This window comes from Fusarium redolens (assembly GCF_020744475.1).
Source record: "Fusarium redolens strain MPI-CAGE-AT-0023 chromosome Unknown BKA55scaffold_13, whole genome shotgun sequence".
Taxonomy (NCBI): domain Eukaryota; kingdom Fungi; phylum Ascomycota; class Sordariomycetes; order Hypocreales; family Nectriaceae; genus Fusarium; species Fusarium redolens.
The window spans coordinates 766,654-786,959 of NW_025763676.1; the positions used below are offsets into that span (position 1 = coordinate 766,654).

The following is a 20,306-nucleotide window of genomic DNA, read 5'->3' on the forward strand; positions in this document are numbered from 1 at the left end:
CTGAGTCATGCTGCTTCTGTCATCCATGTCTTGAAACCTCGAAAACAAATCTCAATACTGAAACATCAAGATTCGAATTGAGGTTGAGATGATCAAGCAAGATTAAAAATTGGATGTTAACGCCAAGCTCAAATGCCAAGCGCCAAGATCAGATCAACTGCAAGTGCTCGCGCGAACAGACAGGGAAGACACATTATGTCATCCGTCATCGAAAAGTGGAGAAACACTCTAATCGCGGTCACCAAGCGCGTCGCAACACGAGCTTTGGCTTGTCATCATGCAAATCGAGTAAACAACAAAACAAAATTCAACCTCAATTTTCTTTCTCTTCTTGACAGTTCAATCTCTTATCAATGACCCATCTACAGCTTCAACTCTAGCAATGGATTATAACTTTGGCCAGGACGCCCCCTCCGGCTCTGGCTCCGGCTCCTCAAATTGGCTTGGGTTTGGTCAGCGCGTCACAGTCGCTTCTTCGTCGCCTGGTGTGCCCAACACCATGCCCGAGGCTGATGATGCTTCTTTCGCCGAATCATATCGCCCAGAGGCTTCTCCTTTATTCAATCCTCTTTTCATGCCCCGAAATCCGGCTCCTGAAGGCGCACTCTCGACTGGTTTAAGCCCTGGTCCTCCTCCTAGCTGGCCCTGGCAGCGCGATGCAACCTTCAACAGCGACGGCCTCGAGTCCCCCGATGTCTCTGCTCTCCCTGAGCAGCCTTCGCGTTATTCTGAGTCGCCTGAAAATGATGCGCCACAAGAATCCGCTACCGTTGAGGAACCCACCGGTGCGCATCATATTACTTCCCCCGAACGCGCCCCATTCTCGCCGTTGCAAGAATCTGCTGCACGTACGCAAGAGAACTCGATCATTCAGTCAAATCTCACTGAGGAAGTGATCGCGGAAGCAGGCGTTGATCCCGAGTCAATTGTAGAGGAGTCACGCGTTGAGATTCATGAGCATACCGAGACCATTGTCCAGTCCTCAGAAAAGGAGCCTGAAGAATTACCTTCTCAACAAGAACTTGACAATGTTGTCGAAAATGGCGAAGCCGATCGCGTTGAGGAAACACCCACCCAGACACCTATTGAGCAAGCGGCCGACGACAATGAGGCCACCGATGGCCAACAAACCCCAGCACAAGATCAATCCAAATCACCAGAGACCACCTCGGCCCCTGCCACAGGGCCTAGTTCGCTTAAGAACGCATTGCTTTCGGTTGGCAGAGGTATCATGAAGCGTATGTCAGCGCCGCCTCCTGCATTCGTGGCGACGCCTCAACCAGATGACTCTCAGAATCGAAGAGCTACCTCGACACAATTAGAACAACAGACCGAAAGAGCTGGTTCCACTCCCTCCCTAGTCGTTGAGCTGAAATCAATAACACAGCCTGAAAAGGCAACATTCGCTTCCCAAGCTCCTGCGCCTGAGGATGAACCGTCGCTCGCCGAAGAACAGGCGCCAGCATCTGCAAAGCGAAGCCGACGAAGCACACAAGGGGTTGCCGAAGAGGCTTTGGGGTCTGCTACAAAACCGACTCGTGGCCGTCGAAGCGTTGCTTCTGCGCCAGCATCCCCCGCGATTAAGAACGCTCCTTCATCAGCTCTGAAACAGGCCCGCAAGTCCATGCCTGCAAGTGTTCTCGCGGATCAGACCCCTAAAAAGCGAGGACGCCCACGAAAGAGCGACGCTGTAGCCACTCCAGCCGCGCCCCCAAGCACCGCAAAGAGAGGCCGACCCAGAAAGTCGGATGCCACTCCAATCACTGTCCCTAGCGCATCAAAGCCCTTATCTGCTAGAGGCCGTCGCGTTGCCAGTGCTAGCAAGGCTGTAACGACACCTCGAAGAACTACCACAGCTCGGACTCCCAAGACAGCAATTGGACTTCGTGCCGCAGCGACTCCTACGACAACACCAAGGCCACGTGGCAGGCCACCGAAGAATCCTCCTCAACCAACAGAAGAAGAAAAAGAAGAAGCCGAACCAGAAGTGGAAGCGCCCAAGCGTGCTGGTCGGGCAAAGCGAGGTGGCGATTCGACTGATGATGCTCTTGTCACAAAGAAAAGCACACGCACAGTCAAGCCACGCGCAGTTCGCTCTCCAGCCAAACGAGGGCGAGCTACAAGAAAGGCTGCTGCTGCTCCTGCTCCAGCTGAGAAAGCTGAACCAGTCACAAAACGTGGTCGCCGAACTGCAGCTGCGCCCAAAGAAGAAGCGCCTGCAGTAGCTCCCAAGAAACGTGGTCGCCCTGCTGCTAAGGCTGAGGCGCCAGCAGCTGAGGAGTCTGCTCCAGAGCCCAAGACACGAAAGCGAGGTCGCGCTGCAGCTGCCGAGGACACCGCGGCTGAAGAACCGGCGCCCAAGAGACGTGGCCGTGTTGCCAAGTCTGCCCCGGAGGAAAAGCCAGCACCGGCTCCCAAGCGACGTGGAAGGGCGGCTGCCTCAAAGGCTGTCGAAGAGGCCGTTGCTGAGCCTGCACCCACAAAGAAGCGTGGAGCAGCCAAGACAGCTACCAAGTTAGCTGAGAATGCTGCATCTGGACCCGAGCTGGCCCCCAAGAAGCGGGGACGCGCAGCTGCTTCATCAAAGGCCACCGAAGATGTCCCTGCTGAGACTACCACTACAAAGCGTGGCCGTTCCAAGCGAACAGCACCCGAGCCCGAGCCCGAGCCCGAGCCCGAGCCCGAGCCCGAGCCCGAGCCCGAGCCCGAGCCGGAGGCTGACGCACCTAAGCCTGCGACCAAGAAGCGTCGCACAACACGCAAAGCCGAGGAGCCAGTTGAGGAACCTAGCAAACCTACAGGCCGAAAGACAGGACGGCCTGCAAAGGCTGCCAAAGAAGTTGTGGAAGTGCCCGCACCCAAGCGTGGCAAGTCTATTCGCCCCAAGGTCGCCGAACCTGAAGAACAAAAGCCTGCTGCGAAGCCTCGTGGTCGAGCTGCCGCGAAGAAGGCACCAGAACCCGCTGTCAAGGCCGAGGCTGAGGCCGAACCAGAGAAGCCCAAGGCTCGTGGACGGCCCGCAAAGGGAAAGGCTGGAAAGGGCGAGCTTCCAAGCTCAAAGGCTGCTGAAGCTCCCGCCCCGAAGCGAGGACGAGGAGCAGCCAAAGCTACAGCCACCAAGGCCAAGGGTTCTGCTCCCACAGGCGTGACCAAGACGGGCAGAGCAGCACAAACTGGGGTCCGAAGAGGACTGCGATCAAGGGGCTGAATTAATGTCTGATATATAAATGTAAAAGTTTTGTTTGGGCGATCAAGGATGGTAGGATGGACATTTGTTTTTGTGCTTATTGTAGATTACGGTATTCGGAATGATCAGGCGCGGGTTGGGAAGGGTATTACGATAACACTTGTACGGAGTACATGGAATAGCAACAAGTTCACATATCGGTTCATTTGAGATCAAACTGCTAAAAAAAAACCGCAATATTCCCATTGATTTGTATTAAAGCACAGCATCGCAACAAAATAGAACCATCAACAAACAGACTGGTATCTTGAAAACAAAACAAAAGAAACACCAAATCACTCGTAAAGATCCTTATCAACATCCCCGTCCTTGTTCGAATGCGGGCTTGTCACCTTGATACCATTTTCCAATCGTGACAGCGTCATAATATACCCCTTGTGATCGCACCAGCTGCGCACCATCTTGACAGCCGTCTTGATCTCTCGTCCATTGAGTTGCCAGAGCGACAACTCTGCAATATCCTCGTCATCAAGCGGCTTGTCTTCATAGGTTGCGGTGATCTCGCCTCCGGCATCTTCATCGGTGCCGTCGTTCCTAGGCGTGGTGGAGCCCGTGGCAGGAGATTCGTCCGTGACATCTGTGATGCGGTTGCTGTCAGGCAGACGTTGAAGGAACTTGCGCCAAACGGTCTCACGAGCCTCACGGGTGAGAGACTTGAAGAGGAGGTGCAAGCTGACTCGGCTGCGGAACGCAGTATCAATGGTATGGTACAAGTTGGTCGTAAGGAAGATGATGCCACGATAGTATTCAAGCTCGCGAAGGAAGATGCTGACGAGCTCATTGCGATGAATGTCGTTGGGGTTGCGCTCTGCCATGAAGACGTCTGCTTCGTCAAGCAAGATGACGGCGTTCCACTCGGTAGCCATTTCAAACACTCGCTTGATGTTGGCACCCAGGGCGGCAGCATTAATGCCCAGGTCCTCGGCTTGCAAGTAGAAAAGAGGACGATGGGTGCGATCTGCAATCGCTTCGGCCATGAGGGTTTTTCCTGTACCAGGAGGACCAGACAGAAGCATGATGAGACCTTGGCCCTTGCCGACAATCACGTCTTCCATAGCCGTTTTGGCGCCGTTGGCAAGGCTGTGATTCTCGACGAACGACAAAACTAAATCCTTTTGTTGTTCGTCAAACACGAGGTGGGAATAAGCTGCATCATTCCAGACAATTGGCTCAAGATCCTCAATGTAGAAATAAACTATAAACTGTTAGCAAAAGCACAAAGCATCAAACAAGAGTGACCTTACCCCAGAGCTTGTTCTTCAAGGCGTATCCACCGATCAACTCGGTCATGAAAGCAAGCTCTTTAGGCTTCTGGAGAAGCTCTTCTCTGTTCTTGGTCTGATCCTCCTCATTGAGCCTCTTCTGTTGTGTCTTGGGATGTTTGCCTTCAGGCTTGGCGTCGGCGAGATCCTGTCTACGGCGGCGGCGCGATACATCGACCACCTCAATCTCTGGGTCCTTATTTTCGCGCTTTCCTTGGGCAAGGTGGTATTTGTTATATCCGACCACGTCGACTAGGATACGGCACTCCACGTTATGCTTTTCCACGCCAGTTTCTCCCGGGTGCAGAGCAATGCCGTTGTATGAACAATACGTCAAGCCCTGCAGGTCAAGAACTTTGCGACCCCGCGACACCAGACGCTGTTCAATAGCATCTTTTTCTGGATGCCTTTCGAAGGGGTAATGGCGAAGGTCGCGAATGGGCTTGTTTCCAGCGAACTCGTTGATCGTAAGCGACTTCTTCCTCCAGATGAACTCCTCGCCATTGAAAGCCATGACTTTGGCCGTCAAGACGAGCTGCATGACACCTTCGTTGGTGTCGTACTCCGTACCATCCACCTTTGCAATGAACTCAGAGTTCATTCCATAGCTGTAGGCTGTAGAGTCTCTCGGAAAGAGGGTCCAAGCTGTTCGGAAGTCAATGAGTCCCTTGTCAAGCAAATTTCGTCGCTTGACCTTGAGATCGCGGAAGATCTCATCAAGGACTCTGAGGAACAGTTGCAGATATCCCTTCAGCGGATCGTCCTGCTTGGTATTGCGATACAAGTCTCGAATCTCATCTTGACAGAACCACAGAGGGCGGAAAGGCTCTTTGAAGACGGCGGTATCATGGACATCGAGATGGAGGTTCTCCTTCTTCAGGATAGGCTCGATTGCGCTGACGAGAAGAGGGTTCTGGACATCGACTTGGTGGTACTTGAGAGGGTATCGGTTCGAGATAGCGCCCTTCTGGATGTCTTTGATCTTGTACACCTTGATGGCAACACGATCTCGAGCCTTGGCAATGGCCTTTGACACTTGCTTGGGGGGAAGTCTTGCCAGTCCCAATCATTTCTCACAGGGTCCGAGTTCTTCCCCTCGTAGAGGGTTTGTATGACGGTGTCGGCACCAAACGTGGGATCTTTGTTGTTAATCTCCTCGGGCTCCTCCTCCTTGTACTCCTTCTCAAGATCAAGTGGCTCATCGAGAGGAGATTTCTTGCGGTGGAGAAGTTTGTACTTCCATTTCCATGTCATGTCAGAAATGTTTTCGCCAACGTTTTCGAGCATCCTGAATCGAGATCTTCTGGCGTATGGGATGATGGAGGAGGAAGAGGATGATGAACTGGTGGAGAATGAGTATCGTCTGGGAGGAGGAGGAAGGCGGGTCATATTTGACGATGGATGAGGTGCCTGATTAAAGTTCAAAAACGTCCTAGCAGGGAAGAGAAAGAAGATAAAAAAAAGCCTGGGCTTAGAGTGTAGATCTAGCGCCAGTAAATCACAGTAAATACAGCCGACCTTTGGCTCCCAAGGACAGGATTGGCAGGGATGGGATCCAACCCGATAGCTTAGGACCTGCTGTTGCCTGGTGCCATTGCTGCCTCACCGTTGGCCTTGACGCCATTGTCAGCCATTGACTGCAGCAACAGGTGAAGCTGCATGCACAGGTACATGTAAAGGCAGTCCGCAAAAAGGCGTCTTGATTGTTGGGGAAAGGCACAGCCATGACCCGCCTCAATTGCAGTTTGATAGACCTCTGACTGGTCAATACTTTGAAAGACGGGAGGTAAATAATAAGAAAGTGATGCCTATCAATGCATGGTTGTTGGTTGGTGTTACATGCATCTTTTGAAACATTGATGTCAATGGCTAGAATCAAAGTGAGGTGATGTTTGCCGTCCATCCATCCATCCCTTGGCCTAGGACTTACAGCTTAGAAGCCCCTGTGGGGGCCCCTGTAAGTCCTGACTCCTCCCCGGACCCGCTAAGGGAGCTTGGGCCTCTGCCTAATATGGCCCCACTTAGCAAGTGCAGGTAGCTGAAAGAAAAGAGGCCTCAAGATGATCAAACTGACCGTGACAATCAGGCTTATGCTTCGGAAGATACCTGTGTTATTTTGTCTAAGGCTCATGGATTTTCAGCCCTACTTCGCCCAGCTCCCGTACAAGGCACCCACATGCGATAGTCCAGGAGGCTCAACACTAGGCACTTTACGAGGCAGCATCATATCGTCAAGGACAGGAAGTGAGATTTCTTGCTCCATGTGAGGAAAAGAAAGTTCCCAGACTTATGTCGTGTGCTACTATAGCCAAGTCTTATTCGCTAGTCTACTGATACGATACTGTTGATGGTTGTCCGTGTAACATCACCTGCAACTCAAACGAGACGCAGAGTTTGGATTGACTTCTCCAGTGCACGTGTTCCACGCAAGCAATTGACTTTCATAGTATGGATAACAGAGTTTAATGGGAGGGAAAACGGTGACAGACGCTGGATTCGCTGGCTGGCAATGGCATCTCTTTGTCGCTTCTCTGTGATCGATGTTCATTAGATACAATAACTGAGTAGAATTCAACAAGCGGGTTTAGCTCAGTTGGGAGAGCGTCAGACTGAAGTAAAACTTCAATCAATTGATATCTGAAGGTCATGTGTTCGATCCACATAAACCGCATGTTTCTTTTTTTGGTGTCTGGCACGATAAGAAGTGGGGAAAGGAGGAAGGACCTGGAGACATGAAGTCGAAACGTGAACATGGACCGACACGCTCTTGCATTATTTTCGCTGTTAGTTGTTGGTAGGGAAGACAGCACTTCCTTCTTCTTTATTTCTCCCAGTGCAGACATTCATTGTCTTCATCTGCGTTTCTATCTTGTTCTGCCGACCGTTACTGCTTTACGATTCTAGAGTGTTGATAATGACGAAGACCGCAGCCAAGTTCCAGTACACCAATGTCAATATTGAATACTAGGTAGCACTCATACTTCTTTTTTGTTGGATTGTTACTCGAAATCTTTGGCAATATCGATCAAGGTTCTCTTGGGTTCGGCACCTCCACGTCACAGACGACATGCTTCCCAGAAGTGGCCTTTGCTTGACTGACTTACCTGCGACGTCCGTTGGTCCACAATTGCATGGGCAATGATAACCAGCGCAGGCTCGAACTTCATTGTCTCCCCGACCTCACCAAGTCGCCGAGTCCTTTGGCAGCCAGACCTTTCTAAGAAGCACAATGCCTGCCAAGCTACGGAGCTACAGAGGCATATTTCGTCATAAACAGTGTCTCGAATAGACAGAACTCTCGAGTCCAACGGCTTTTGTGATGCGGGAGGCCCAATGCAATTCTGATAGCTATACTGGCATCCTGGACATGGGCAAATCTCGAGGTCATAGGTTCTGATCAAAGCCTTGCGTATGTGACAGTTCTGATATCCACTAATCCTGCAAGGAAATGGCTAAATAAATGTCTATCGATGAATGTCACCGAGACTAGCGTATATCCCCCGGAGATATTGGCGAGACTTCCTCAGGCCAGCACTCGGAAACTCGAGTAGTTATCCTTCAGTTCGTTCTCGTGATGTCGAATCGACCTCTCTAATCGAGGAAGAAGCCACGGATGGAGAGAGAAGCAACTCGACAACTCATGTCAATTTTGAAGATACTCTCAAGCGTTGGAACGAGGCCGAAGACAGCATGGAAAAACTTGGATCCACGATGAAGCTGACTTCGTATGCATCCATTCCCATAGATGCGTTGACTACAACCCAGAGGGGCTTTGGTCTGAATTGTCTATCACTGTCTCGACATGAATTATTTAATGAACCTCATACACGATGGAAGTCATCAAAAATTTTCTCTGGACGACTTGCCATCCTTGCCATGGCTGATATTCATCCTGCCCCCACAAGCCCGAAGCTGAACTTGCCCCAATGTTCAGCAAGTCTTCTGTTCTCTGCCATAGAAATTGTGGGCATACGTCTAGAAAACATGTGGTTGTTTTGTTTGCCGCAAGGGCGATTGGGTAATGGTCTTTATTCCCAGACCAAAGGACTGACAGCTGTGAAACCTCACGCACGATTCCGCAGAGGTACATACATTGGAAGAAGTTGAGCAAATAATTTGCAACAGCTCGCCCAGTGGCGGGTCAGTGCGGTCTTGGGGATGGCGTTGTGATGCTCACCCGGAGCTGGGAAGTCACTGGGCGCCAGACAAGGACAAATGCCGAAGAAGGCATGGGATATCATGGCTCTTCGAACACGGTGCAAGAGATCGCGCAGAGAGTTCTGTCATGAAGCTCAGGATGCACAATCGGCAGTGCAGGGTTGTTTACCTAGGCGGAGATCGTAGAATGTATAATAGGGTCTTGAGAGCCTGAACTTACAGAAATCTAGGGTGACACTCAACGGCAAGATGCCGCATCTCTTTCTTGAAGCATACACCGCTTGTCTATGGCATCAAATCATTCACCAGGCCTGATTCACGGTCACTGAAGCTGAAGCCCGATATCATCAGCCGATATCAAACGATGCATGCCTAGCAGCTGCTTGCCAGTGTTACAATTCAGACACAGACAGCGTAGGCCACCAAGCAGCCATATCATCGAGGCACACATCAAATCGCAAACTCGAAATTCGCTCCTACAAATAATGTTCCTTCACCGATCCAACTCTACTTGACCGCAATTTGAGTTATTGTCTGACAGCAGGCACTTCTACATCTTCTGCGCAGCTACCCGAGGGCCACGGCTACAAACCGAGTGCTTCAACCACCGCGATGTGAAATGTTTGGTGACCGCAAATTCATCATATAACTCAGTCTTGTTCTAACTTCTTTTTACTTGTTCACTTTCTTTGATCGTTCACTATTGTTTCTATTCGGCACCCCGCTTCACACACCGGCTTCTATGAATGAAGACGGGATGAGTGAATAGAAACGACCACTACCATTGTTCAACGATATTTTTGCTGTTCACGGACCATTCAATTACGACAATAGGCAATCTCAAGTCTCAAATAAGGAAGACTATAAATTGTTCTTCGCTTCTACTAGCTTTCGAATTTCGATTCTCATCATCTCACTCAACTCTCCTCTACTTTACCCTACTTTATCGACACTTTTCCAGCACATCAGAATTACTCATCTTCAACTCAACTTCACCTCCGGTTCCATCTTGACTATTCTTCAAGATGGAAACGCCTCCCACTCCAGCCACTCGGGAGAGTTCCAGCAGCCCTGATCTTGACGTTACTCCTCCGCCTCCTGAGCAGAGCAGCCCATTCACAAGACCTAGCACTATAAACACAGGCTCCGAAGTCAAGAACAAATCACACATGCCGTTCTCACAGGTTGCTGGTGAATCACCCAGTCTCCGCAAGGATCGAGGTCCTCTCCCCCAGGCCAACCTAAACGCTGTCATTGAGGCTACTCCCGCTTATCGAGCTCCTCAGTACCGACCCGAACCAATCTCTATGTATAGGTGCAACGGCGAGCCTTGCAATGTCAAGCCTCAACAACCTCTGTCCTTCAACTCGAACGTGGCTGGGCCAGCTACGCCAGCCAACCCTATCCGGCAGCCCGCTGTTCCTCCTCCCGACCATACTACTTCAACCAGAAGCCTCTTTCCTGGCGCCTTGGCTCCTTCTCCGGCCATATGGGAAGGTCTTAGGGGGCACTTCAACCAGCTCGGAATCAACGGGCACCAAAGCATGGCTTCCCCCACAACTCTCCCCCCTGCTCGAACAACCTTAGCTCCCATCCCAGAGGCTCAGCGCCCTGTTCTCCCCGCGTGGCTCGAGGATGCTCTGAAGAGGGAACCTTATCTCCAGAGCCCAGATGCTCATCGTACCCAGATTAGTTTAGCTGCTCGTCAGCAATCAAATGCCCGTGGCTTTAGGCCCATGGCTGCTATCACGCGCCCTCCCAGCCACACGGCCCGCGAGGATGAAGCGCGCGAGTCTATCTTCTCCGACAACTACAAAGGAGAACATAACACCCGAAATGCAAGCGCCATGAGCCTCACCCCAGAGCAAAACTGCGCCCTCTGGTTGACCAATCTCCCACCTAATGTCACTCATCATGAACTGCTTGGACAGATCCGCAACGTCGGACGCATCTGGTGCTCTGTCATCAACGAGCCTGACTGGCAGCGCCACGAAACCGCTGCTGCAAAGGTTGTATTCTTCAATCCCGGCCCTGCTCAACTCCTCCTTTCCAAGTCTCTTACACAGGGTCTTAATGTCCGCGGCTACCCTGTGAGAGTCACTCACAACCGCGTCAAGTACGGCGAGCAAGCCATAATGGGACCTGCGTCACGTGTTCTAATTATCACCGGGAAAACCACCTTTGTTAACCCCAGCTGCCTCACAGAGTTCTTCGAGGAACGCTTCGTTTTCGAAGTGGATGAGATCACCGAGCTCATTGTCCAGGGTGACGCGTCAAAGGGTGGCCGATCTGTGGTTGAGTATCGATTCGGAAGCTTTCGATGCCAGGCGCAAATGGGCAAGATGGCCTTGGAAAAGGATCGACCACAAGGATTTGAGAAGGTAGAGTTCGGAGAGGATCCATGCCAGGTTGGTGATACCCTCTCTGCCTATGGTGTTGCTGCGGAGCGTATTCAGGGAAAGGGAATGTGAGACTGAGAGACGAATGACGAACACATGGATTGTGTATGAGAATAGATTTCTGGATGTGGGCATTTGTGTTATCTTGCTTGTTGGCACTGAGAGCTCTACCGCTAGCTCATACCCTCGAATGACTTCAGAATGCATCAGATAGATTGCGACATAAGACACTAGATGAATTAGATATTGTCAACAGTATTGCAGCGAATTGATTGTTCGACATCAAATCCAAGGTTTCCATGATCCTAGTGAATGTTCACACCAGGCGCTTTCGCTTTTCAACTGTCCCATGACTAGTAAGCGGTTATCGTGACGGCTATGTCCGTGTTCAAAGTGGCTTCGCATTGCCTTTACGATGACCTATAATTAGCCCCTAGGGCTGAACACTGCCCAGTGACTTGCAGCGAATTAGCGTGCCCGTGGCGATCTGAGTTAACGTTGAACCAAAACGGTGGACATGCCACTTCCGACTCGATGTAACCATTCTGCAAATGACAATCGTCATCCATTAACTAGCCACTAACGGTCTTCAAGCCATTATTTTGATGCCCGAAAACGTATGATGATCTTATCGTTAAGTTTATGATTTTTTGGTACAGACAATAGATCGCCATGAATGAACTCCATCAACACCACCCACGTCTAACAATGCTGGTATAACCCAATTACATAAAAAAAAAAAAGAAGAAGAAGAAAACAACCGTAAAGCATCTATCGTTTCAATGACTCATCCCACGGTAGCCACGTCTGGCGATCAAAAGAAGGCATGCACTTGACCTTCTCAGGCGGCTCGTACTGCCACTCAATATGGGCTTTATCCTCCTCCATATGCTGTATAACCTCATTCGTAAAGCCCTTCAACTTCTTGATGTCCTTCCCTCTCGTATCTGTATACTCGAGACTGATGCTAGGTACCACTGCGATCTTTCGGTAGCCCTTGTGCCACAGATCTTTGCAGAATAATTGTGGTTCGCCTTGGAAGCATTCGTCCTTTTTGGGATCGCGGAATCGTAGGCCGTTGAGGATTGGAGCGGCTGTGAAGGCGGTTGCGCCGTTCCAGCAGGCGAAGACTTGAAAGGGAAGATGGGCGTCGTATCGCATTCGCGCTTCTCGGTTTCCTCTGAACAAGTCCCAGGCGTCGTCCCATGATCCATCTTCGGGGATGGGGAAGAATGTGTCTCCTGCAAGTGTTCTGGCAACCTGCAGTATGTTAGTCTCTAATTACGGTCTTCAATATCTGGTTCAACTTACCCATACGTCGTAGAATGTGGGATCAGGACCAGCGTAAGTAAAGTCCATGGCACAAGTCATATCAGCATTCAGCTTACGACGCTGCAGCGCAAGCTCAAGTAGATCATCCGGACAGGCAGCGACATCGTTGATGAAGAGGACAGTGGTGTCATCCGCCGCCGGAACCTTCTTCTTAAACAGCGGCTCCAATGCCAAGTTTCGCAATTGAGCCAACTTGCGGATGCGAGGACCCTTGGACGGGTTAATCGCAGAGTTGTTGTAAAAGTAAGCGATTCCAAGTTCTTCAAGGAATGGGCGCAAAGCGACAAGAACATCAGCAGTTCCATCTGGAGAATTGCCTTCGACGATTGAGAGTGCGCATCGTTCAGGTCCAAGGAATTGGATGGCCTCGACAATGCTGCCCATGAGACGAGGAAGAAGGCCTACGACATTGCGCAAATTAAGGGCAAAGAAGAAGTCAATTGGCTGTTCGTCGTTTTTGTCTCCGCGGGTGTTCGTCTTCTTTTGAAGGTCCTTGTATCGCTTGGTGTCCAAGGGAGGGCATTGAAGCCGTGGGCGCTCTTTTGAAGTAGGATTGAGGATGGCGTGGATGTAAGGAGTGATGCGCTCGGTAGAGAGGACGGAGCCTGGGACTTGTTAGTCACTCTTATGCGGGAATTTGAAGCATTGAGCTCACCATTTGCAATTGGGATGGCGGATTTTGTTATTGTTGGTGTTGGTGTTGCGGAAGTTGTAGAGGATGTCGTTAGTGTAGTCTGTACCTCGATTGTACTTGTGGTGTAAGTGTCAAGCGTCGAGTATGAAGGCGGTTCTTCAATAACAGGCGAGTCATCCAAAGCTGACGTCGTACTCAGAGGTAAATCTATTGTTTCCGTAGACGTGGTCTTAAGGGAGGGGGCATGGAGCGGTAGGTATGCCTCAGATAGTCTGGTGATATGATCTCGACCAAGGTACAAGCTCGCTGTGACTAACAAGAAGCAGACGAGGGGTACACTCAGAACAAAGACCTTGCGATGCATTTCGTCAACACTTGGAGTCCATAACAGAAAAGGAATGAAAATGAGAAGAAAAGAAGGGAAAATTAAAGAAAAGAATAATTAATTTACTCGCGCGGCTGAGAGAAGGGCGAGGCACAGCGACATCGCCTTGAAGGGAAGGGTTGGGATTGAGACACAAACGCCTCGTCAAGTACGAGAGCCCGTTAACAGACGCTAAAGGCCACCCCCCCCCCCCCCCCCCCCCGGCAGCGCCGTTTGAAGGCCGAGGGCACGTTACTGAGAAGCCTGGGCTGTCAGCGTCAGCCCATTATTCGGGGACCTCGTTTACACGGGAGCTAGCAGGGGCTTGATCTTGTAATCATTGGATTGGGTCAATATTATACGAAATGTTCTAACTATTTGTGACGTGGTATCATGAGCTATCTGTGATTACGTTCCGAGGTCAATTTGCTGACTGATTTGAGTCAGCATCAACTGTCCTAAAGAGCATGATTGTCGCGAGAATATAAGCAGAGGCGAATCCTTCTCGTCTCAAACTTACTTCTTCCTTCATCTCATTTGATTTCGGCACGTTAGATCGAACCTGTCATCTCATCATTGGAGCTTGGATGGATTAATCACTCAACTTGCAGCAGGCAAGGATCACTGAATCTGCAAGGGTTATGACAATGGAACTTGCCCTATCGAGCCAAGTCAGATGCCAAGTCGTATCACCCAATAAAAACCGCGTTAAGATAACGATTTGCTGCAAGGAACATGGCATCGAATTCCGATGAAAACGGTTGACCAAAACCGTCTAAAACGGTATCTACACGGCCTTTGGACGACACAACCAACACATGCGATCCTTGACAATTATCCTGGGTTGAGGAGTTGTACTTTGAATTCAGCATGATTTTATCCCCGCAGTTAAACAGAAGTAGAACACGAAAACAATTAAATTAGGTGTGCTTCTTCTCTCGCAGCTCAATTTTTTGTCTCTCTTTCCCCTTTCGAGTGAGACAAAACAGCCAAATATGCAGCAGATAATATGGATTCTCCAATTGTTTCAGTTATACATATGCCACAGCAATGCACTCTACGCCAAACTTCCCACTGCAACTGAGACATTGCAGCCCAACCGCCTTGAACAAAGCGCTGTACCTTCTGAAATGATAACATCCGGTTACAAAAATGGCGATCCAGCAGCTATGATGACAGCCCAATCTGGAAGTGTGTGTCGCTTCAGCACAAAAAATGGCCTTTGGGTCATTTGTAAGAGTGCTGGCGACCCGAAATGTACTCTTGCTGGGCGATGTCGTGACCAGCATGAATGCTCGGATGGCTGCGGAAGACAGAAACCCCAAGTTCAGAATGACATCCTGGTACTATAAGCTCTAACACTTGCCTGATTAACTAATGGATTGATAGCAAGAAGGTCGAATACTGCAGTTTTGCATATCTGATCATAGACGAAGGCCACAAATACACCTACGTCTCCTGCGGTGCCGTCGCTGCAAGGTACCTATTACATCACTCCAAAAGTCCCGGCATTGACAAAAGCCGTTTCACAAACGACGTCGGCAATTGAAACATCGAAACCTTCCAGCGACACAACAGCTGTCACAGAGACAAGCACCACCTCGTCGGGAAGCGCCACTGAAGCCACTGCCGAGGCCTCTGGTTGCAATCGCGCTGAATCGGGGAGTAACACGGGTGCAATAGTTGGCGCTGTCGTTTGAGGACTCGCTGTGGTTTGCGGAACTGCTGTTGCGGTTATATATCTGCTTCGAAGGAATCGTGGGCAGAAGTCGGAGACGACGCCAGAGACAGGGCAGGGTATGACCGAAGCACCGGATCAGACAGAAACGGATAATGGACCCAAGGAGCTGGTTGGATCGAAGCCCTCTGATGTTCCAGCGACCCATCAAACAGCTGAGTTGCAGGGAACACTTGCTCCTCGTCTACCTGATCCTGTGGAACTAGCCTAAGACGACGAGTGACACGAGAATGCCGGACGATCAGCGACTCATGAAGACAACTTGAACTAGTTCTTAGAACGACGAAAGATCCCTCTGTTGGTATATTGCATGCGAGGTAGAGAGCGCGACGTAAGGGCCTTACCTGGCAAGACGGCTTCTCAGTTCTGAAAATCAGATACAGTTGAAATAACCTCACTGAAAGCCGAGGATTTGGAAGGTGGCAGTAGTTCTCAGGGGGAGAATAACTGAAGCATATAGATCCCAATTATTACTTATGATAGGAGTGGTTGAATATAATAGAGAGGTTTCAAGTATATAGTTAACCATTTTACGTTGTTTGGTCCACTTCAGTCTTCAACCGGCACATGTCTAGGAGAGACTGACAAGTGGACTAGGGGCTGAACTGGACATCTCCTAAAGACCACGATTTGGAAGTTGATCATGATCTACGGGGAAAAGACCTTGAGATGCCAGGTTCTCCTTAAATTTGTGCTAGCAACTTATTGTGCCCGCGAGACTCGAGAAGGTGATAGCATCTCTATCTGAATACAAAATCTCATGTAGTTCGTCTTACAAAAAGCGATTTGCTACTATTACCCTGCAAGAAGAAGAAAATTGCCCTTTCCTGGCTGTATTCCCCCTGATCTTGCTCTCGATCCTTCTATTATTAGTGTATGTTGAAAACTTATCATACCCTCATACAGAGCTTTCAGTACCGCGACTACTCCTTTATTGCTTTCATTCTTCTTCCCGGTGGACAACAAGTCAGAATCCGGGAGTAAGAACTGAGATATCCTTTCGTGACCCTCCCAGACAACCTGAATAGAAGAAGCCCTGCTCCAGCAACATTGCATGTGATCCAGTCAAGGGTATCATCTCTTCAGATTAGTCGTCCTTGTAGCCTTTTATCTAAGGCTCTATGCATAAATTTTGCCATCCTGGTATACTCAAGTTGTTGTGAGTAGGCGATGCCAACGCGGCGATATGATGCCGTCTTTCGTGGCCTGACTTGTCATGTAGATTGAAAAGGGATAGGAAAGTTTGAGCAAGAAAATCAATGCACGCTTATATATATTCTGTGATGTTATGTACAAAAGCCTCTGGCATTTTCCTTCGCTAACCAGTAGCGCGGAGTGTTTGGACAGTCCACCAAGCATCTGCAGAGCCGCCGTTAGTATTGAGGTGTGTGGTGTTGTACAGAATTCAAACATATACGTACGTAATAACATCATCCCAAGCGTTGCAAAGACAATCTCGATCCGTCTTTTTGCACTCTTGTGGCTATCAAGATATTAGCTTCGAACCAACACCACGAAGGCTTCTCGTACCGTTATTGTTTCAATACATCTCTGGTAGATTGCTGCGCACTCTGTTGTTCCAGCAGGCTTCGCTGAAACGGATGCCACGGCCAAGAGAATAAGGCTTGTGATGAATTTCATGTTGAAGGGATTGGGATGCGAAGTGTGATGCAGAAATAAGGTCTTGGCAGAGAATTTGAGTGAAAGCTTCGAAACTTATACGAACTCATACAGTGGCAATTGAATTATAAGATTCAGGTCCAAGTCCAGTCCGCTGCGTCATGAGGAATGTGAGACATTCGAGACCTACGAACAAAGGAGCCACTATTCCCAGGTCGTCGGAATTGGTGCAGCACTAGACGCTTTCCGTAGCATTAGCGTGGGGAGATCAAGCCACTATCCATTGTCGTAAAGACTACCGTGCCTGGAATTTACTGGTTAAAGTTGAAGCTACCTCTGAATGATAACGCATAATTGCTAGTGACTCAAGGACCCTGGGCCTGGAGGCCGTGACAGCCGGTTCTCGGCTCGTATAGCAAGAAACGGTCTCTAAAGTGGTTGAATTGAGGATAGTGCCCGTCTTTACTCTTGATTTCCAGGCATTTGGGTCGTTCGGTAGATGAACCGAGCGGAACTAGACGGGATACGGTGAAACACTGTGCTGTGATGGACTAAGTCGGTGAAAGGACAATTGGAACTAATATGAAAAGGTATGATTATCAGCCGGACCATATTAAAATTCAATAGCTCAGCATTTACGCTTAGACCGACCTAGGCTCAAAGTTTCGAGCACGGATGGTTTTAGAGTTACGCCTGAAAACGTTGGGCGTCGATACTGCCAGGGGAAGTCTATTTGGAAACCATCCCTTCACTCCTAGGTGGAGAGACCGTCTTGATTAAGTTGGTTCTTCAGGAGCCCGGAGAAGACTGTAATCAATGGACACTTGTAGACACAGAAGGATGCTATCTGGCTGCAGGGTCATGGTATAAGACGCTGGCTGATGTGGATGACCCTTTCGACGCTGATCGACCCCTGGGTATTGCACTGAGTCACAACGACTATTTCGGTAACAGGAAACCGCATTCAACTATTTGATTATAAACCTGCGGATATATCGTTAGCAAGAGTAAACAAGAAGCCATCCTCGTTACTTACAAGACCCTAGTGAATCAAGATAAGTCGGCGATTGGCCTAAGCATAGCAGCGATCTTAACAGCATATTTCAGCCGCCACATCGCAAAAATTGAAGCAATAACTCCAGAGACAGCAGTCATGAAAGAAGCCTTTCCAACAATTTTCGCAAAAGCAATCCACCACATCAAGCTATGGGCCAAAACAAACTGCTTTGAATCGTTCAACTTGGGGAACTCCTCTTCAGGGATCTCCGTACCCAAGAACTTGCAAAGCGGGCCCCATCCCTCTTGAACGTTGAACTCGAGCATCCTTTCGGCCGGAACTGTTCTCTTGACGAGGTCGTAGTGATCGTGGAAGGCTTGACGAGCTGGTGACTTCTCAGAGAAGTCTGTTATGGTATGGAAGTTGGTGGGCATGGCTTTCTTTGCAAACTCCCAGAACGGGCCAGCCAGTGCAGGATACCATCTTGATAGTGTATTCCAGAGGGGCCACCTGAGGACTCGGCCTCCCGTCGAGTCCATACTTCGAAGCCAGCTATCCACATCGCGCTGAGTGGCGATAACTTTGGCCTCAGGGTACGCGGCCACGAGCTCTTCGACGAAGCAGATGGCCGGCAGATCAGCCACGGCATCGTACGGTCCAAGGATCTTGTCGAACTCTTCACGACCCCAGGGCTTGCCCTTCCCGTGGAACTTGGCATCGAGAGCTTCACGCCAGAGTGAAAGATTCGTCTTGGGGCCACCAAGGGAAAGGGACATGTGATATGGCGTGAAGCCTAGTTGCTTGAGGGCTATGAAGAGGGTCATGGTGCCTGTTCGTGATTGCCCCAGGCATAGGACGCGCATGGGCCTCGTACGAGTAACTGGGTAGGAATCTATGAGGCGGCCGGTTATTGGATGAGGGTTGATATTGGAGAGATCGTGGATTTCGCGAGGGTCGAAGGTATCAAGGAGGGTAGTCTCCTCGCTTGCCTCTAGACTGGGCATCTTCAAAAGAATACGTATGGCAGCTTTAGCAACGTTGCTAGACCTGATGAGAATCGAGAGAGAGAAGAGTTAGCTATAAATAATTTCAGACGTCGGGCAAGAGACCATTTTCAAAAACCAGGAAATGCTCATTTATACGTGTCTTATAAGCGCTAAAAATACACGCCCGCAGCATGATGGAATAGCCACTTTGCTGACGCTTAGAGCTGACAATGCTTGTCTATGCCGGGTATTTTTGAGATAAGATGGTGTGAGGTGAAAGTGTTTGGATGGTCTGTGTAGATGGGAAACAGACGTCAGATTCCATGTATATCCGATGCTAAGCAACATTAAGCCGCCCAATCATGTTGCAAGTAGCGCCTAAATTGATATCTAAGGTTTGACTCTACGGGCACTATGAGAAATAATCTCGGACTGCTCATGTAAGCGGACATGCTCTACATCAGCACTTTTTCATAAGATGGACATAGTTCCACTCTTAGACTTCACTTGTGTCAAAATTGGCAAGCTTCTCGTACCACCGATGAAAAGGGTTATATATACGAAGAATCTAAATATGTACAATCTTCCAACAATGGCCCCCAATCTTTCTGCCATCAAATCACCATCCTAGCAGCGTTCCACCAGCCCCCCATTGCCAATTCTTCTTCCGGAAACAGGGAAACAACTCCGTCCTTTAAGCAAAGTTGCCGCTGGCCGGGAATTCAGCCGAAGGGGTGGCCCCGACGTTCTTGACGATGATGGTGCTGCCGGTGGAGCTGGTGATTCTGACATCGACGGTATCGACCTGGAAACCGCTGGGGTTCTCGAAGAAGTTGTAGTCACGTCGAGTCGTTCCAGTCCAGGTCTTTCCATTGTTGGTACTGACTTCGAGGCTCTTGACGGGGAGGTTGCTGTTGCGGACTTGCATGCTGAACCAGTGCGCGCTTGTGCCTGAGATAAAGTTAGCTGTTGAACTTGGCGTGTGGTATGAGCAGGGCATGTTTCCAAGTCACCTTCTTTGTTACGCAGGACCAAAGGCGTGGTAATATCGCACGAAATCAGTCTCCAGCTGGTCTGAACAAGACCATTGGTACCGCCGACAGCAGTAAAGGCATTGTCAAAGAGATCCAAGTGACCCTTGTTGCACTCGTTGCACTTGTCGACGATCTAACAACACAACAGATTAGCTCACACCACACAAACCATCAGACCATAAGGGTACTCACCATCGCCTTGATCTTCTTGCCGGTTGGGCCGGTGACTTCGATGCAGCTGCCACAAACACCAGCATTGTCCCAGTTGGGGCCGGAGAAAGCAGTGCCATAAATGCCTGAAGGAATCGTATAGGCAACAAAGCCACAGTTACCTCCGGAGACATTGCCGCCGTAGTGAGTCGAAGTTCCAGAGGTGACCTCGTCACTGAGATATCTTCCAGCAACGAGAGCTGGGCCAGCGAGGAGAACAGAAATGAACTTCATGATGAAGTGAAGAATGGAGTAGGATCTTTGGAGGCGGATAAGGGAATAGTATGTGATCGGTGAGTGACCTGTGAAACCATCTTCAGCTTGA

General features: G+C 49.7%; 7 protein-coding genes and 1 non-coding gene across 8 annotated transcripts; 4 read left to right on the plus strand and 4 right to left on the minus strand.

The window, feature by feature from the left end:
- Positions 1–382: 382 nt before the first annotated feature.
- BKA55DRAFT_693182 (uncharacterized protein) lies at positions 383–3,208 on the plus strand (the record flags this gene model as incomplete). Its single annotated transcript, XM_046199875.1, has 1 exon — positions 383–3,208. One exon carries the CDS (start codon positions 383–385, stop codon positions 3,206–3,208), a length of 2,826 nt encoding a protein of 941 aa, XP_046046457.1.
- A 127-nt stretch (positions 3,209–3,335) lies between these two features.
- BKA55DRAFT_705799 (uncharacterized protein) lies at positions 3,336–5,898 on the minus strand (the record flags this gene model as incomplete). Its single annotated transcript, XM_046200677.1, has 3 exons — positions 3,336–4,442; positions 4,492–5,548; positions 5,587–5,898. The coding sequence occupies 3 exons, from the start codon at positions 5,896–5,898 to the stop codon at positions 3,523–3,525; spliced, it is 2,289 nt and encodes a 762-aa protein (XP_046046458.1). The 3' UTR covers positions 3,336–3,522.
- A 1,189-nt stretch (positions 5,899–7,087) lies between these two features.
- BKA55DRAFT_t215 lies at positions 7,088–7,180 on the plus strand. The gene has a single exon. It is a non-coding gene; the product is annotated as a tRNA-Phe (tRNA).
- Positions 7,181–9,692: 2,512 nt separating this feature from the next.
- On the plus strand, positions 9,693–11,138 carry BKA55DRAFT_517997 (uncharacterized protein; the record flags this gene model as incomplete). The annotated part of the gene is made up of 1 exon (XM_046188232.1): positions 9,693–11,138. The coding sequence occupies one exon, from the start codon at positions 9,693–9,695 to the stop codon at positions 11,136–11,138; it is 1,446 nt and encodes a 481-aa protein (XP_046046459.1).
- Positions 11,139–11,837: 699 nt separating this feature from the next.
- On the minus strand, positions 11,838–13,396 carry BKA55DRAFT_693185 (cryptococcal mannosyltransferase 1-domain-containing protein; the record flags this gene model as incomplete). Its single annotated transcript, XM_046199876.1, has 3 exons — positions 11,838–12,326; positions 12,378–13,003; positions 13,054–13,396. 3 exons carry the CDS (start codon positions 13,394–13,396, stop codon positions 11,838–11,840), a joined length of 1,458 nt encoding a protein of 485 aa, XP_046046460.1.
- A 1,215-nt stretch (positions 13,397–14,611) lies between these two features.
- Positions 14,612–15,345, plus strand: BKA55DRAFT_542247 (uncharacterized protein; the record flags this gene model as incomplete). The annotated part of the gene is made up of 3 exons (XM_046190466.1): positions 14,612–14,739; positions 14,786–14,875; positions 15,150–15,345. 3 exons carry the CDS (start codon positions 14,612–14,614, stop codon positions 15,343–15,345), a joined length of 414 nt encoding a protein of 137 aa, XP_046046461.1.
- Positions 15,346–17,351: 2,006 nt separating this feature from the next.
- On the minus strand, positions 17,352–18,855 carry BKA55DRAFT_107967 (P-loop containing nucleoside triphosphate hydrolase protein). Its single transcript, XM_046184708.1, has 2 exons — positions 17,791–18,855; positions 17,352–17,738 (listed from the first exon to the last, which is right to left on the minus strand). The coding sequence occupies exon 1, from the start codon at positions 18,753–18,755 to the stop codon at positions 17,805–17,807; it is 951 nt and encodes a 316-aa protein (XP_046046462.1). The 5' UTR covers positions 18,756–18,855; the 3' UTR covers positions 17,352–17,738; positions 17,791–17,804.
- Positions 18,856–19,431: 576 nt separating this feature from the next.
- On the minus strand, positions 19,432–20,215 carry BKA55DRAFT_517822 (RlpA-like double-psi beta-barrel-protein domain-containing protein-containing protein; the record flags this gene model as incomplete). The annotated part of the gene is made up of 3 exons (XM_046188216.1): positions 19,432–19,688; positions 19,751–19,904; positions 19,964–20,215. The coding sequence occupies 3 exons, from the start codon at positions 20,213–20,215 to the stop codon at positions 19,432–19,434; spliced, it is 663 nt and encodes a 220-aa protein (XP_046046463.1).
- Positions 20,216–20,306: the final 91 nt, after the last annotated feature.